Source organism: Pinus tabuliformis, chromosome 6 (assembly GCF_031772625.1).
Source record: "Pinus tabuliformis cultivar Carrire ecotype Pingquan chromosome 6, CPIR1, whole genome shotgun sequence".
NCBI lineage: Eukaryota > Viridiplantae > Streptophyta > Pinopsida > Pinales > Pinaceae > Pinus > Pinus tabuliformis.
In genome coordinates this window covers 247,874,033-247,893,109 of record NC_142292.1, presented here as the reverse complement: position 1 = coordinate 247,893,109, position 19,077 = coordinate 247,874,033, and the positions used below count along the sequence as shown (strand labels likewise).

The window sequence follows — 19,077 nt, the reverse complement described above, 5'->3', positions numbered from 1 at the left end:
CTTGCTGCAAAGTGCTGGACACTGAATCCAACAATGCTTCCACCAAAGCTGAAGAAAGTGGAAATAGAAGATGGCAGAAATGGAAGTGAAGATTCCATGAATGATGGGTTTCAAAATGATTCACATGATGACGCTGATGTGCAGACAAAGGTAGTACCTTTGAAAGGGATTGGTAAGGAACAGTTAGAGTTCTTATCCGATTGAGATTGCATGTCTATTAATGCATCTACATTATATTTCGTTTCAGCTTCGAAAGTACAGTGTGCTTAAGTGAAAGTTGAAGGATGAAATGCATGCATGAGCATGAGATGCATGAGCACAGGGATGTTGATGATTTCCTTGTTTTTGAACATGTATGTGTAATTAACTTGCAGGGTTGATTGCTTTGACATGCATGTGATGCCATGTTGACTTGAAAGAAGTTAACTTGGTCTCCAAATGGAGATAATGATGAAGTGTTTCATCTTTTGAAAAGAGTCCTAATGGTCTTTTCTACATGCTTGACTTGAAGAGTCATTTGGTTTAAAGACATGTTTTGTGGGCTTGTTATCTAGTCCATCATCTGTATGCAGATGTAAGACATGGAGGTGTTCACAAGATGTGAAAATCTGTTTCTTTTGTTGAAGTAGGAGTTTAGTCCATCCAGTTGTTGTCTGTATGCCTGTTGTTGTTAACAGTTGTTGTTGGCAGCTTGTCAAACAGGTACAAATGAAAGTTTTGTGGAGTAGATTTACTTCATATTTGTTGAGCCACCTTGGATCAATGATCAAGGCAAAGAAGCTCAAACTACCTTCTATGACCATTTCAGTAGAAGTTCTGCAGAAAGGCAAGGAGGAAGACATTTCTTCCCAGGAAGACCAACCCATCCAAGAAGGGAGTGGTCAGAAACTTTGGTTCAGAGGCACTATGCAAAGGCAAGTGTAGGGAGGCTGAAAGAAGAGGGTGAGTCACTCTCATTTACTGTTCAGATCAGTATATCAGTCTTTTGGAGACTAAAAGTTCTTTTAGTGGGAAGGCGTGATTCAAAAATGGATTATGGATAAACCTCTAAGTCTAAAAGACTTCATTCCAGAGGTGAAAGGTGCCAAATGGCACAAATCCTTTGTAAATCAGAGGAAAATGAAAGTCGCAGGTTTCCCTCAGAAATAGTCTCATTTCAGGGATCCCTTCATTTTGAATCCAACGCAACTTAAATGGGCAAAAACGGACTTTAGATGGGAAAGCTATCATAAAATGAAACTGCCATTTTTCAAAGGAAAAAGAGGCAAAATCCTTTGAATAATGGGTCTAAAAACCCTCAAAGTCTTCTAAATCTCCCAAAAGGGAAAAACCACCGAAAAAGGAGAAGTCTTGGACTTATTAGAAGAAAACCATGAAAACAAGGCTATCGGAGGTTTGAACAGTGGTTGCACAGGGGTTGTTGGATCTGGCCGATCAACGGTCCAGATCTAATCGACAATCGCAATCGGCGAAGGCAGTCAGAGGACAGTCGGAGGCATAGCGCGATGGGACCAGGCCGATGCGATACCGTGATCGCCGATATCGGTGGATTGCAATCGACGCTGGCATAGACCTTATTATCTGAAGAGGCCTCGGGCATGAGCAATTTTCGATTGCGACTTGTCGCATCGCAGTATCGCGTCGACACATTACCGTGGAGTGGGGCTATATATAATGGATATGCGATGCGATATTACGGACCTGAAAGGGTTCTGAAATGCCTCTGTATAATATTTAAAGTCTGACTCCATATTTTATATGTATTTTCATAGTTTTAATGTATTGCGAAATACAAAGGGGAAACCTATGGACAGAGTCATTGCGATAAGCGACAACAACCAATAGGCGGACCTGATGGAAGAATAGTGCACAATTATGAAAGTTTGAAGTTCGATATATTGGGTTTTATGCGGATTTCCCATGTTTTCACAGCGTTCTCTGTGTAAACAGAGAATGACTGTTACTAAGGATTCAAGCGCCGATTGCCCTCATCTGTTGCAGAAACAAGTGGCCGCCTCCTCTAAGTGCGTTATGCCGTGATTATTGAACACCAAAGAAGGGATTTTGTTAAAATTGGCAACTATGGCCAAACTCCATGTGGGTCATCTTATTCATGCATGATAATATTTTTATTAGATTCCTCTCGTCGAGAGGTGTAGGATTGATCTAAAGATCATCTGATTCCGATAAGTATTTATGGAGATATGAATTTATTTTGATTATGGAATAATTATCAAGCTGACCAGCAACTCATGTAGGCTCAAAAGCCCAACAGTCGCATTTATTCAATCATCAACATTTGTATATAAATACAGGAGGTCTTTTCCTCATTTGAACACACTCACTCATCATATCTCTCTCTCTCTCTCTCCTGCGCAGAAAAGAGGCTCTTCTCCTACTGCGCAGAAAGGGACTCTTCTCTCACACGTATGGAAGGAAGGATGCAAATTTAGGGTTGCAACTGCGGATCCAAAGTTTGACCAGCGTTGACCATCAATCTCCCTCTCAGAACTGCTCTGTAGGTAAATCTAGATCTCCTCTTAAGGCCGCATTTTCTGGTGAAGGAATCAAGCCGATCCGACGATCGGTTTGCAAGATATTGTCTGCTCTAGTTTGGCTGATCTAGGGTTTGCTGTTGCTGATGTAAATCAGATTTATGTACTATTTCTCTCTGCTGAATTATTGAAGATAAAGGAAGATTTGATCAAAGGGTTTCCCCACATTTGGGTTTGTCCCTGGCTAGCCGCCACATCTTGTGTCTCTTGTCTTGGCTTGTTTTCTGTCGATCGTTTAATGTTCTATCTGCACTTTACTTTATGTACATGTGATTGCTAATCTGTGGATAATAATAAGAAAGATAAGTAAACTGCTCTAAGCATAGAACATACCATAATTTAATAGATTTGAACAGACTGTGTCAGGAAGACAGAGAGCCCGAAAGGGAAAACCAATAGGCAATGCGATTTGGCTTTTAAGCCATGAATGTCAAAGACAGAGGGCTGCTGAGTTGTTGAACGGTGGCCAAGTTATGGTTTGTTGCAGAATGCTGAAAGTAGTAGCAGCAGAGAGCTGAGAGAGCCGAAGAGCTACTGCGCTAAGCAGCTAAGGGAGCTTTTGGGGTCACTTGAAGTTTAAGTGAAAAGCCAGAGAGCGTGAAGGTTGAAGAAGGCAGAAAGAAGCCAGAGTGGAGAGCCAAAGAGCCAGAGTCAGAGCCAAGAGCCAGAGCCAAAGAGCCAGAGTCAGAGCCAAGAGCTAGAACCAAGAGCCAAAGAGCCAGAGCCAAGAGCCAGAGTTTCAAGAGCCAGAGGGGATTAAATGGTGTCTGAACCCACTGTTTTTGTGTAGAACAACAGGAGTTGAGTCAAAGACTTGTAAAAAAGACTTACACCATAATCCCAGAGAGCCTAGTTGAATTAACTAGAGCTCATGGAGATGTAGCCCAAGAGTTGTGGGTGAACTCCTAATTAATTTGCTGTTCTATGTGTTTGTTTTTACTGCTGGATTATTCACTATTATATGCATTAATATATTAGTTTCAACACCTTAATTTACAACACATAATCAGTTTAAAACAAATATAAGCATACACCCATATTTTCAAGCATTACTTAATTCCGCATTGGTTAATCATTAAGACTTGGGAATATTCAAGCTTTGGAAGTGGGAGAGGTTCTTGTAAGCTAGACAAGAAACCTAAGAGCCCCATTTTCAGATCACCACCTAATTGGATTCATGGTGCTTCTCTCCTCCAAAGCTAATATATCTGCATAATCATCTATTCTTGCAACAAAACTGACAAATTCTTCATTTACCTCCCTTTGTAGATGAGAAGGAAACATTCTCATAAGGGATTTTTTCACCCCATTAGCCACCTCTCTATCCTTATGGGGTGCCTTCCTCTTCCCATTGCTTTGAGCAATAACCTCCTCATCATAAAATTTGGGGTTCAAGGCATGTGCTAAAGTGTGCAATGGAGTGCTGAAATTGTTCCACCTATCAACAATGATTTTCTTGACTAAACCAACAAAATGATCATCAACAAACAAAAGTTGTGGAGACTCTTGCGAAATGATTTCCATAGTTTTCTCAACCATGGAATCCATGCCATCATATACCTCTCCTAAGAAAGGTTGGTCAGTGGCAACACTCCGAAGAAGCTCAAATGCAGGGGTTGTGAAATTTAGCAAGAAATCTACCTTGCTCCACCAATCCTCATCAAGGCACAATCTACGCACCATATATCCCCACTCTGAATCTGCTTGTCTCCACTCAATCCAAAGTTTTGACTCACCACCATAGAAACTAATGCATGCTTAACCTCAACAAGGCGGTGCAACATCGGGAAGTTTGAGGCATATCTTTTCTCAGCAACTTTTAACAACTCCAATTTGGAGCACTCTCGAAATATGGCATGAGATTGGTGGTGGTTGGTGATGAATTTGACAATCTCCCTTTGCTTCCCCTGTGATTTCCTTTATCTAGGAAACTTTGTTGTTGATCTCCTCTAAGATCAGATTCAGATTATGGACAATGCATGGTGTCCAAAAGATGTTGTCATACCTCCCCTCAATAATTAAACCTGCAGCTTTGCAAACTGGTGCATTATCCGTGATAACTTGCACCACCTTGTTAGGCCCTATTTGTTCAATAGCTTTTATAATAACATCAACAATGTACTGTGCATTTTTTACCTCTTCTGAGTAGTCTTCCGCCTTGATAAACATTGCTCCTTTGGGGGAAGTGGCAATAATATTTGTCAATGGTTTGTGCCTTGTATCTATCCATGCATCTAAGACTCTGGTAACCCTAGAGCTACTCCAGGAAGAACGAATTGGTGATAAAATATCCTCCACAAGCTCCTTCTCATTTTTGAGAAGCTGAGTTCTGTCTTTCTCATAGTTGGGCCCCTTATACTCTTGAGGAGCTTTGTTAATTGCCCTTATCATATCTTGCCAGTAAGGAGAGTGAACAACATTGAATGTGATACCACATGCATAAATGCACCTAGCCACTCTGTAATCAGTTTCTTCTCTCGCTTGCACATTCACCAAATTAGCAATTCTGCTATCCTGAACTGAAGGGGATGCCCCTCTGGTATTTTTGGGTGCTGGTTGTTCATGTTGTTGAGTGGCATCGACTCTCCTCTTTCTTGCTTCAACTACAATCCTTGGCTCAATGTTAGATGGAGCTTGAGGAGTAGCTTGAGTTAGTTCATCATGCCTTCTCTTAATAACATCCGCCTCATCTTGCGCTCTTTGATATGCCCTCCTTGCCAATGGATTTGTTGTTTTTGTGCAACCCACAACTCCCTGTCCTCCTCCATGCAAAAGATGTGCCTTCACTCTTGGGTAGGAGCCCTTGTATGAATTATTGCAAAGATTACATCGCCATTCCCATGAGCCGCCACCTCCACTTTTTTGAAGCTTCTGAACATGCCTCCAAAGAGGATAATATTCAGCCCTTGGGTTGGCCCTAGGGCTTGAACTTGCAGCTGCACTTTGGTTGGAAGCCATTGCTGCAAAAATAAATTAAAATAACAAATCTGTAAATAAAAAACGTTTTTCATATTTTTGGCAGCATAAACCCTCAAAAAATTGAAGAAATAGTAGGAAAGAACTAAGAAAATGAATGTTGCTTACCCAAATTAATTTTCTATAGCTGAAGCTACCCCAAAATGCCAGAAAAGATGAGAAATATGGCTGTAGCTGAGCCAAAAAAACAAGAATGCCATAGCCGGAAACTCTGCACTCCAAATCTGCTGCTGAAATCTCTCTTTTGCTGCTGAAATCTCTTGCTCTTGCTGCTGAAATCTCCTTTGCTCACTGTTGAAAACACCCTAGCTGAAATCACTGCTCTCTTCCTGTCTTCTCCTTTGCTAAAATTGCCAGTCTCCAAGAGAAACGACTTGCTCAATTGTGTGATGAGAGAATGAGGCGAAGGTCACTTTTATAACTTGAGAGAGGCATTTAGAAGCAACTAGAAGCCACTTTAGTCACGCAATTAAAATATAGAAAACAAAATAATAATAAAAAAATAAGAAAAAGCCAATCTGCGTGGGAAACTCCGCCGTACAGCCCAGAAACTCGTTTCCGGCCGTACTGGCCACGTTTCCTCCTCGAGAAATGGGCCAGTACAGCCGAAAACGAGGTTTCGGGCCGTACTGTATGGGTTTCCCTGTTTCCATTTCGGAAACGAGCCCTTTGCTCACGTTTCCTGCAACTTAGATTTCCAGGTAAGCAACTTTCTCATTTAATCCTAGAAATTCGTTTTTATTTCAACACATGTACACTACTTGATTTTAGGAGTCCACTATGAAAATTCCTAATCTTCAAGGAACCTTTACTGCAACAAATCTGAATCTACTTCACCTACTTGATTTTAATATGCATGATCAAGTTATTCTTTGAATACAGAAGCAAATTACTTCTCCAGCGTACACTACTTTAAATTTGATTACATGAAACAAAAAACTGAGCAAAGAACAAGATATGTAGGACAATTATTTTTGGACAAAATAGTCCCCAGAAAAACCCAATGCGGTAAAATTGGTGCAACAACTCTGAGGGTTTTCTATTATTAAGCAGTAATTTTGAATACAAATGATGGTTGCCCTCCTGGCAAACCAATGATAGAGAAAATAAAATGGCGGAAACACTTAGTGAGTTTTATCTCACTTCACTCGGCAGATTCAGGCTGATCCAGCAACAAAATTGGCTAACCCCGTCTAGTTCTGCGCTAGCCCTGCGTCAACCATATAGGCTCTGTTTCAGCTCTACGCTGTCTCTTCTGCCCACTGCGTCAGCTTTCCCGGCTGTTCCTACAGTTCCTCGGTAGTTCCGACTTTCTGTGTGGAGGGCAACTTCTGCTTCTGCGTTGGCCCTTCTGGCTCTGCGTTAGGCCTGTGTGGGCCCAGATTGGCCCAATGACAGTCCTCTTAGCTCTTGCACTGCCTAGAGTAGCTTCTCTCTGCCTTTTTGTCAGTACTCCCTAACTATCCCTGCCCCTCTGCTACAACTGATCACTCAGTTCGAATTCTCAGCTTCCTAGCCCCAGAAATCGAACTCTAGATCAATGTTATTTGTGTGTGTGTTTCTAAATGAACCCCAAGCCTCCTTCTTATACTTTTCTCGTTGAGTTTTCAATGGACGAGATTAAGTCTCTAGTCAACGACTAAGATTAAAACATGACTTGATCCGCCTTCTACATCATTCTCACCCATATTTTGATTAATACCCATTAATATTTTAATTTTCTTAAGTTTAGACTTTGGAACCCCATTAAAAATATTAATTATTTTAATAAAATACAATCCAGGTGGAATTTCACCAAACGGTTTTGGGTTCTTTACAACTCATGTGCCTTAGCTTCTCGACCACTTTTCATGGCTAGAGCACATCGGATGCTACCAAAAATTAACACTCCCTCTTAGCGAGGGAAGTGCTCTAGTGACAATGTCCAACTGCATGCTTCTCTGTCTCTAAAGCATCTCCTTTCGGCATTGTTGCTGCCACCAACACTGTGCTGCTGCTGCAACTGTACTGCTACCCATGACACTGCGGCTGTCACTGCTGCATCTGTACTACAACTCCCTCTCAAATATTGCATCTGCTATGCTGCTAGCACTGCCACTGCAAACACTGCATTTGTACTACAACTCAGTTGTTGAGAGAAGCAATTGAAAAACATCCAAAATCACTGAACTTAACTGCGTTCGGCATAATACCATGAATGTTGGAATCTGACTGCTACTAGTCTCTGACCTTCTGAATCTTCTGCGCTGCGGTTGACTTCTGCACTGTGCCATCCGCATTGCTGCCAACCTTGCTCTACGTTGATCAGTCCCTGGTCTCAAGATACTGTATCTGTCTCTCCAAACGATCCACTGCATCATCTGACACTAAGTCCATCTCGCTACTGCTAAATCTCAGGCTCCCGTAGCAAGGAATTGATCCAAGAGGTGGACTCCTCAAGGATCCTGCCCACATGTAGTCCTCCCGACTACAACTCAATATCGCCCCATTTCCCTCCTAGAGATGCGTGGGCACTCATGACAAACTCATCTTCATCATTCTTTGCTGGAGCAGCCTTAGGGTCATGTTTCTCATCCTTATCCTTTTGCTTCAAAGGACATCGGGATGCAAAGTGGCCCATCTTGCCACATCTGAAACATTTCACCTTCAAAATGTCCTTCTTCAGCTTCAGCTTCAGCTGTCCCTTTGATGCTAGAGCTGCATTCTCCTCCTCCTCCTTGGTCTTCGTGCCACTCCCACTGCTACCATTGAGGTTGACCTTTACCAGGTCCCTCCTTAATTCCTCTTGTTGAAGGGTTGCCCACATATCCTCCCATGAAGGTAGTCTTTCCCTGCCTAATATGCTTTGGATGAAGACTTGCCATTCGTCCGAGACTCTATTCAGGGTCGTCCTTACCATCGCGGTAGTCTGAGTAGTGGACCCCACTGCAGCAAGCTGGTCTCTGGTGTCCTGAAGACGTTGAAGATAGGAGTTAACCCCTTCTCCCTTCTGCATCAATCTACGCTGCAACTTTTGTTCTAGGTACATCTTCCATTGTTTGGAAGAGCCTTCATACAGTGAAGACAAAGCTTCCTACATCTCTCGAATTGTATCCTTGCCCTGTAAGTGTGAGAGCACATGATCTTGAACTCCATCGAGTATGAACCTCTTCGCCTTCCCCTGCTCGGCCTTGTACTTCTTCTTTTGATCATTGTCAACAGGAACAACCATTACACTCTTGACATAGGCTTTGAGATCGTATTCTTCCAGAACAAGATTCTAGTCTTCCATATGACATAGTTGGAAGCTCCTTCCAACTTGTCTTGATTTCTGAGCCCATGCGATGCTCACCCAACTGTCCAACTGACTCCTCTAGTCACTGCTCAACACTGTTCCGCTGCCTAGCAAGTGAGAAATTCAAACTTTTTGGCAAAAATTTCTCTAAGGAAAAAATTCCCCTTCTATGTGTCTTCGCTCTTTTCCGGCGAATTTCTGCCCCAGCAGAAACCACATCCTTCAAGCACTGCACTGAGGCTCTACATCACTCCCTCTTCTTCTGCAAACTCATGATCTGGAAATCGTACCTCTCTGTCGACTCTCTTGGAGAGAGATTTCCTCAGAATCTCTACTTCCTAGCAAGGACTGCACAATCCCTTCAAGGGGATTCGAATTGCTGCCAAGTGCAGCTATTGGCCTCTCTGCTCAGCGCTAGATCTGCTCTCCCTGTTTCAAAATCAATGCTCTGATACCATGTGAAAATTTCTAATCCTTAAGGAACCCCTACTGCAGCAAATTTGAATCTAATTCACCTACTTGATTTTAATATGTATTATCAAGTTATTCTCTGAATATTGAAGTAAATTATTTCTACAGCCTACACTACTTTAAATTGATTACATGAAACATAAAACTGAGCAAAGAACAAGATACATATGACACAGTTATTTTTGGACAAAATAGTCTCCGGAAAAACCCAATGCGGGAAAACCAGTGCAGTAGCTCTGAGGGTTTTCTATTATTAAGTAGTAATTTTGAATACAAATGCAGGTTGCCCTTCCGGAAACCGGTGACAAAGAAAATGCAATGGTGGAAAAACTGAGTGAGTTTTACGTCACTTCACTCGACAGATTCCGGCTAATCCGGCAGCAAAACTGGCTAACCCCGGCTACTTCTGCATTGGCCCTACGTCATCCCTACAGGCTTTCTGTCAGCTCTGCGTTATCTCTTCTGCCCACTGCGTTAGCTTTCTCGACTATTTCGGGAGTTCCCGGAAAGTCCCGGCTTTCTGCATGGAGGGCAGCTTTTGCTTCTGCGTTGGCCCTTCTAGCTATGTGTCAGGCCTGCGTGGACCCAGATTGGCCCAACGTCAATCCTCTTAGCTGTTGCGCTGCCTCCAATAGCTTCTCTTTGCTTCTCTGTCAGTACTCCCGAACTATCCCTGCTCCTCTGCTACAACTGATCACTCAGTTCGAATTCTCAGCTTCCTAGCCCTAGAAATCGAACTCTAGATCAATGTTCTCTCCGTGTATGTTTCTAAATGAACCCCAAGCCTCCTTTTTATACTTTTCTCGTTGAGACTTCAACGACCAAGATTAAGTCTCTAATCAACGACTAAGATTAAAACATGACTTGGTTTGCCTTCTAGATCATTTTCACCCATATTTTGATTAATATCCATTAATATTTTAATTTTCCTAAGTTTTTAGACTTAGGAACCCCGTTAAAAATATTTATTATTTTAATAAAATACAATCTGGGTGGAATTTCACCAAACGGTTTTTGGGTTCTTTAGAACTCATGTGCCTTACCCTCTCCACCAAGTTTTATGGCTAGAGCACATTTGATGCTACCAAAAAGTAACTAGTGTAGATGGGTGGTAACCCATGTGGGGACAATTTCCCACAAAAATCTCCACCAAATATTTTCCCAAATCCTACCAAATGTGCATTAACTTCACAAATTCGAATTTCCAAGTAAACAACTTTCTCATTTAATGCCAGAAATTCGATTTTATTTGAGCACATCTTTTTCTTGATTTTAGGAGTCCACATCACCTTGGAGCTTCACTTTAACTCCTCTATAATTTTCCACCTCATTTTCACAGCATTTAGCATGTGTGGATATTTATTTTTCTCCATTTATTTAATTTCTCGCTTAATTAATTGCCAGATTTCCCACTAAACTTAAGAAAAATGGGCTTTGGGGGTTCAAAACACATTTTTAACCCTTCAATGTGTGTCATAGTAGAAAGTTTAGGGTGAGAGGTGCAAATTTTATTACTCATATACCATACAAATTCTCTAGACATCACTTATTACATTACAAATGCAAATTTTATTGCAATTTGCATAGTGTGGAAAATCTAAAAAATTAAAAAATGACTACCTAGACTTAATCAAATTCAACGAAATTTTTTGTGTGATCTAGTATGGTAATATACATCGACTCTAGACACTGAGATGTGTTAGGGGCTCAACATTCAAACCGTGACCCCTACTTTGGGGTTAAAAGTGAGTGAAAAAACCTAGAAAATTATCCGCCTCTAAAAAAGAAGGGATAATTAACTAAGTAAAAAAAATACTCCAAGGTGTACTCGTTTGCTGATCGAGTCCCAACATCCTAGGTCTGTTACAGACTCAAAACTCATCATTACTAGTATCATTTATTACAATTCCCCGCAGGGTGTGGAATTTGGGTACAAGAAAGATGGTGAGAAATAAAAGTAGAGTTTAAAAACTCTATTGACTGATGATATTTGATGGTACAAGTGTCTTTCGGATCATCCTTGGCTATGGAGTCTTCATATAATCATCAGGGGCCACTCTAGTGGTCAACAGGTCCAAAGCCCATCCAATCACGAGTCTTCTTGTGTTCTCTTCAACAAATGCCACAACCTTCACATACTTCAATGTGTACTTGCAATCCTCACTAGGAGGCCATGGAACAACTAGGCAAGACGTACAAAAACAAAGGACTCATGGTAGAAAAAATCAAGAAATTACTTATCTCTTAAGAGTGTGTCAGCTCCCTCTTGGTCCAATCAACCTCGTTCAACTTATCAAGGAGTTAATTTCATCCACATCAACAAGAAATCCATATCATCATCAAGAAATCCACATCATCAAGAATTCCATATTATTATCAAGAAACCCATAAGAATTCCATATCATCATTAAGAAATCCACATTATCAAGAATTCCATATCATCATCAAGTAGTCCAAATCATCAAGGAGTTAGCCTCATTCCATATTATCATCTACATCATCATCAAGGAGTCCACATCATTAGTGACGATAAATTAAATAAAAGAAAATACAATATACTTATGTTTTGAGAGCATGATAGCTCCCTCTTAATCTTTTAGCCTTCATGCATCCAATTTGCAAATCAATCTTATCATCAAGATGCCAAATCTTCTAGGAGCTAAGGTTCCTTCTTTTCGGCAGAAGCCAAGAGGAATCAAGAATAAATACAAATGCAGGATTCGAATTTAGACTGAAACTTGAGCGCCCTAAGAAATATCAAGGTCATGAGACAGACCGCAAGTCCCACCAAAATAAGCAGAAATTTACATCAAAAATTCCTGTGCATCCCCTCTTTCGATCTGAAAAGGACCAAATTCTACTCTGAGCTAAGCACGGTGCAGATTCTCTGACTCAATCTTTCGGGAAGGATAGATACATTCCCATAATGTACAGAGAATAAGCAAATGAGCTACAGAAAAGAGATAAGAAATGAACAATCACCGAGGGAGCTTTTTGAGACCTGGATTGAGAGAAAATGACATTTGAAAACGCTGGAGCGCCAGATCTCTATCAAAAACCCATTGTTGAATGGCAGATACCGATCAACAAAAATTCATTGCCGCAATGAACCAGACGTGTCAGAAGTTCTTGTTGTAGATTTGATAGCCTGGTTGCTAAACTTTTATTCATAGAATGAAAGAAATTTCAAGAGGAAACTTCTTAGGAAAGAAAAAAGAAACGATAGCCAGGCCCAACGACGAAACTGAAGTGTCCTCTTACTGTGTCATGCGTTTTGCCACAATTTTCAAATGCTTTAGTTTCAGAGAGCATGAAACACTGCCAAATTCTGCCTGAATTTTGATTAGTCGTAGAAGAAACACTCGTGATCATGGCATGCTGTATTGTCACTGGTCAGTAGAAAAAAAATAAAAGGTTCCAGAATTGTTGTCTCTGGTGATGGCCGCTACTTTTCGGAAGAGGCTATTCAGATAATAATAAAAATGACAGAGGCAATTTTTTTATAATAAAAAAATGAATTTTAGATTTTAAAAAATCTAAAATCAATGATAAAATTTATTCTCCTTTTAAACAAAACTGTACAATTTTCATACCAATGATTTGCTGATCACTTCAACGGAGTTGAGTTTTTCCACGATCTGATAGAGCTGGAATCTCCTCCTCAAATCAACTGCTGGAATCTCTTCCTCAAATCAACTGCAGCATTACTGGAGCTCTGATACCACAATAATGGCAGAAGTGTCCTCAGACACGTAATTTTATTAATCAGAAAAAAAACAATTACATAATTGATTTTGCAAGAGTTAACACCCGAACTCCCAAACACTCTTGCAATGAGCTATTTATAAGCTCCATGTCCTAACTACCTCTAATTATGGATCACTTATTAAATAACAAGTGTCCATTTACAATAAATGCTACTCAAACCAACTAGCTAACTAATCACCTAAAATAGAGCCTAAGATACGACACATTTGGAGAGTCATATCTTGTTACAACAATATACTAATTTCTAATTGTCTCCATTAATTAATCATTCTAGAATAATAATTATTAATTTAATTTCTTAAATTAATAATTTTTTTATTTCAATTTTATAACCTATGATAATAAATTATTTTTGGATCATCTAACATTCAGTCAGATATGACTCTTTCTTTGATATTCAGGCTTTCATCCTTTCTTAAACATGCAACAAGACTCACGGACCGTAGCACAGCTTAGACTTTCAATACATGACTCCAACTTCCATTTGGAGACTGAGGTAGAAACTTCAAGAGAGATTAGATATGATATTGCAGACATAATTTGGATGTGACAAACTTCATTCTAACTTCTCTTTGAAAGAAATTTTCCGATCTCGCTATAAGATAATACTTCTCAAAAGTTATAGTAGATTCCTTTGAAAGGTTGGCTTGTACATCGACCTTCTTCTATGTATAGGACAGGGTTAATATTAAGGTCATGTCAGAAATCAAGCTTTCAAAGTTTGTTCAGACCCGAGCTTACAGAATTTCCATCATTCTTGAGGTCTCGTGTAGTACCTTAGAAAGGTGTGCCTTACAACAGGACTATGATCTTCTTCTAACTTCGTCTCAAATACATGGGCTTCTGTTTGGTCACAGATTTTCGAGTTTCTTATTCAGACTACAACTTTAACCTTGACATACCTAGATGGTGATACATTTCAAACCATAGATTTTATGCTCAAACTAGGACTTGCCTCTTATCACATAACTCCTTCCTGTACGAGGATCATGACTTTACAACACTACCATATAAATACACCAGTGCTACTAAAGCTCTGATGCACAGAGGAATTCTCTTCAGTACTTGACTTCTTACAGGCTTGAATTTGAAACATCAATACATTTGCATGGATCAAATAGACTGAGAGATCAACGAGTTCCCATGACTCCATTTCAGAACTATAGTAGCTCGAATGGCACAGTGATAGCTTAAATGCCTCATATACAGAGATAGCTTTGATGTTATTAGGATGCCACACAGGCTCATACCAACTTCATATCCTTCTCTCCATAATTCGGATTAGATTATAGAGATAAAGTGCTTCTTACATAGAGATAGAGCCTTAGAGTCTCAATAATACACACATTAGTTTACACAGATCAGATGTCCAAATATACAGAGATAAGGCACGATATCTTCAGACTTAGAGATTTTGGCTGCCATAACACAGAGAGAGCTCGGATGACATGCCACAGAGATGATATTTCCATGTGGTAACTCAAAACTTACCCCTTAACACAGAGATATGTCACAGATTCATGCCTTTATAGAGCCTAGGTGCATCTGCTTTGCGTATAGAACAGAGATAGATCAATAATCCAACACAGAATTTGATTTGGATAAAAAATTGTTAAAAGAAAATCGGGTCACAGAACTTTGCATAAGAGCCACAGAGCAAATGCAAGAGTATATGATGCTACTCGGGTCTATTTCAGAAGAATTTTGGCCATCATCCACAGAGGTTCGTAATTCATGGCTTGGACAAACCACAGATTTCAAAAGACGGTCTTAGATAACTAAACTTGAATTACAATCATACTCAGGCTTGAATTACAATCATACAGAGATGTAGTATGAATATCCACAGACGTCGACCTCAATCTCAAAATCTCGGATCTATTTCATAGGCGCAGCAGACCTTGGATCCTTCAATGAACCTCATGGATTTGAATGACCAAAGTGCCACAGAATTTTGCATTACAGGCCTTTGGAATTTATCACAGAAAAGAAATTCGGATCATCTTATAGAGTTCCAATGCAGAATTTGGGTCAAGCAAGGACAGCTTGATTTTATGACATAGACCATTCAGAATTAGGGCTTTAAAAGCTTCGGATCTTGCATATCAAAACAATAGAACTACATAGATTTCAGATGCTTCTTTCGGACCTTACAGAATTCTTGGTCACAGAGATTTGCAAATGTCATAGATAAGCTTGCAAAAAGACTCACATAAATCGAGAATAGTGCCACTGATTCGGACATAGGAATCCAAGCAATTTCGTAGAGATGAAGACTTCACATAGGGCTACAGATCTGCTCTTCCATCCAACCTGGGCTCTGATACCATGTTAATTTTCTAGGGCACAGATATAAATAATTTTTCTTCATCATGATAACAGCTTCTAATGATCAATTAGCATTAATTCCACATAGCATTTATTCAAAATCATTAAGCAGTTATACAGAAAAAAATTATCAACCATTAGACCATGAAGGAACACTAGAGAATAACCATGAAACCATGAGACAAGAGACACAAATTAAGCCTGACGCCAGGGCAAAACCCACAAGGGGAAAGCCCATAAATTCTTCCTTGTGAGAGAGAGAGAGTTCAAGATTCATCAATACATCAGAAATACCATCAAGAATATAGCCAAACTAGTAACCAAGACCAGGATAAATTGCCAAGCTCTCCTCCTGAGATTTTCAGTCACCCCCTTTTTCTTCGCTGGTATAGAGCTCATAACAAGATTGTTCATGTATGAAATGAGGAGAGGTGATCTCCTTTTTATAGTGTCAAAGGGGGGTCAAATGGGTGCCTTTTGGGGCCTAGCCAATTCAAAATAGTAGATGAGCCAACTTGATTAATTTAGGAGGGAAAATGAAAATTTATGTTTTCCAATTTCTTCACTTAATGAAAATACCCACCATGGCTACTATAATTTCAAATTTTCAACACAAACATGGGTATGTACAAACAAGGTTGTTCCTATGGTAATCTTGTTATTCATCCAACTTAAAATGATTTAAATATCCTTTATCTAGTAATGATCTTTTTGGATGTGATACAAAATCCTGAAGGCAACCCTCTAAGCATCTAGGTCTATCTTTTATACAGTTGTTTTCAACATTAGCTTTTTGGCACCCAGATAGCAGCTCTAGATTGATGAATTATGATCTAACTATTAGACATGCGGAAAATAAAGCTATTTCAATAGAATCATCTGGTACGATGTTTTACTAAGTTGTCTTTTCCTCAAACATCCATATGCTCTAAAACATTTACTGTCAATCAAGTCAAATCACATAGGAAATTTTCACATAAAACTCCTTTGGGGATTAGATTTACAGAATTAACATGTGCCCATTATTTCCATTTCTTACAGGATGGTTCCTACTCTAGAGGCCCACTGATGTTGCAGGTTGGAGGATCAGCTGATGATTCAAGTTACTACCTCTCTCCAACATACAAGATAGAGCAAGTAACTCTCTTATTTAGCATTTACGCTTGAAAAACGCTGCGATGTGTTTGCTTTTTCTCTTATATTTTCAGTGGATAACTTGAACAGGACTTGTGGTATTCTTATATAGATTATTTAAGGTTTTTAAGGAAAAATTGACTCACTATTTACTTTCATGGGAAAATTTCCATGTTCCATTAATCCCCTTTGAGACACCATTTTGAAATAGAAACTAGAAACGCTGGATATCTCACGTGTGTAAATTGTCTCCTTTAACTGGTCAGATCTGGAAAAACTTAGCTTGAAGGTTATTCAAATATATCATTGTAGGTTGTGAAATTTGGAGATAGATTTGCTCATTACAATATTTTGTGACAATAAAGAAATTTTTGTAAATTGACATTAAAATTTGTTGTGTATTTTTAAGCATTCACTCACTGTATTCCTTCCCTAAAACAGTGCTTGGTGAGAGGATGTCACGAGAGGCTGCGCCTTGTGCACACTATTGCGGTAAAGGAAGGTGGTACTGAAGTGCAGCTTATGAGACTAGCTGTTTACAAAGAACGATGGTTAGGACCAAGCCATTTAGAATATATGAGGTAAATATTCATATTAATTCAGAATAGGCACAAGGAAATTACAATAGAGGGTGCATGCATCTAATTATCATGTTTTGTAGGGTCAATCAAGATCGATTCTTATTTGTTTTGCAGGAAGCTTCCTACTTAAACATTTTTGTTTAAGTTTACTATTTTCCTATTCTAATTCTTGTCTGAGGCAAGTTGTGTAAGTAGAAGACCAGAATTAATAACTGCGAGAATACTTCATCATATGATTACTTATCTTCTATTTCTTGTTTTCTTTTTCTTGCAGTGAGACGGGAGAAACCCCATTAGAGCCACTCTCACAGCAAAAACGGATTTCACCATCAGATCTTGTTGGAACATGGAAGGTGTTTGAAATCAGTGCCACTGCTATCTTAGAAGATTGGGAGGAAAATACACCTGAAAAGAGGCCACCATTTGTGTACCTGTGTATGGAGACTTCAAAGAGGAGGAGTCTTCCTGAAATTCCTGAGCATTTTGCTGATGAAGATGCCTTAGACATGCAAGATATTACAGTTCTTTGGTTGCCTGGTCAAATTACAGCATATGTCGATGCAAAAGAAGATGGTGTGTTGAGTATAGGCGTTGGATGGTATTCTGATGATGGCACAAACCTTGTCATGGAGAGGGACTATGGTGCTGATGGGAAGCTCCTAGAGGTTCGCTCTAAAACTGAAGTCAAGAGAAGGTGGTTGGATGACTAGATGTAATATAAGCCCCTACAATAACACTTATGATAACAAATAGTGTTTTACAAATTGGAAAGACTGCCCCTGTGAGTAAGATGTATAAAATACAGTCTGAGAGTGGGCAGAATGTACTGAAAATAAGGTTTGCATACTCCTGGAATTTTTTTTTTTTCAAGTATAGATGTTTTATTTGCAGAATATAATGAATCATATTTTACATGTTTTTGCTTTTTCGAAAATTCATAGTCTAGCTGAAATTATTAATTTTTTTTTAATCACTTGTGACAATGTGTATGTGTGTTTTCCTGTTGTTTGGGTACACTCATATTACACAATCATTTCATCTACCAACCCAGAGTCATATGCGATCTTCTGAGGAACTCAATGCAATATACACAGAAAGAGGAATTCAATTTAATCAAACCAACTACTATGCAATCTAATTTTCTTGATATATACAGTAAATGAAAACAATTTCAATTCACAAATCTAAGTTGAAACATAAAGAAAATGGAATCAACAATTTTCTTGATTTTCAGCCCAGTTAATAGCACGTCACATGCTAAAGTCCCTGGGAGCCAAGCCCACGTGACTTTCACCATTGAGCTTTGTTTACCAAGTGAGACCAAAAACATGATGATTCTGTATCACCTTGATTTCATAGCATAACCTATAGGAAACTTAAAACATAGCATACAAGAAATCTGTTGTTGCCACCTTATACACACACTTAAGTTAGTGAGAAAAGCCCTTAACCCCACAAGGTGTGGTTGGTGGCAAGAACGAAGAGAAGGGGCTATTACTTATTCCCAACTTTTTCCGTTTAAGCTATCTCCTAGGTTAGCTAAGGGGGGTGGTATCTAATGAAAAGTTATATGATACGAGTCTTTAGGAGAAAGGTTAATTTGGATTACTTGTAAAAAAATAACTTGTTTTCAAGAATTAAGCAAACATATGAATAAATAAGCAAATTTCAATGATGATCAAAGTATAGACCAGTGTTTTCAATTAAATAATAATAGCTTGCTAAAAAATGAAATCAAGATACAATAATAGACAATCCTGCAAAATCAAATGTTAGACCAAGATAAACATATAACCATCAACTGCAACTATAAAGGAGATAGTAGTTGAAAGTAAATGCCCAAATGACAAGATAATGACATCAATTACTCATGAGCTTAAATGATCATCACAACAACATATATATGAAATAACTTTGAAATAGAGTTGCACCAATGAAAGATATTTCAAGTACACGAAAGCTAAATGTTGCAAAAGTAAAAGAATTCAGA

The 19,077-nt window shown here is 39.2% G+C and overlaps 1 protein-coding gene across 2 annotated transcripts in view; it reads left to right on the top strand.

The window, feature by feature from the left end:
• The window catches only part of LOC149258315 (uncharacterized), a 139,877-nt gene extending 121,856 nt beyond the window's left edge, over positions 1-18,021 (top strand). Inside the window, exons 3-5 of one of the 2 annotated variants that reach the window (XM_089415151.1) lie at positions 16,414-16,509; positions 16,948-17,087; positions 17,362-18,021. In XM_089415151.1, the coding sequence (XP_089271277.1) occupies positions 16,414-16,509; positions 16,948-17,087; positions 17,362-17,797 (672 nt within the window). In that variant the 3' untranslated portion in view covers positions 17,798-18,021. The remainder of the gene's footprint in view (positions 1-16,413; positions 16,510-16,947; positions 17,088-17,361) is intronic. The other variant, XM_089415152.1, reaches the window with a different exon arrangement.
• Positions 18,022-19,077: the final 1,056 nt, after the last annotated feature.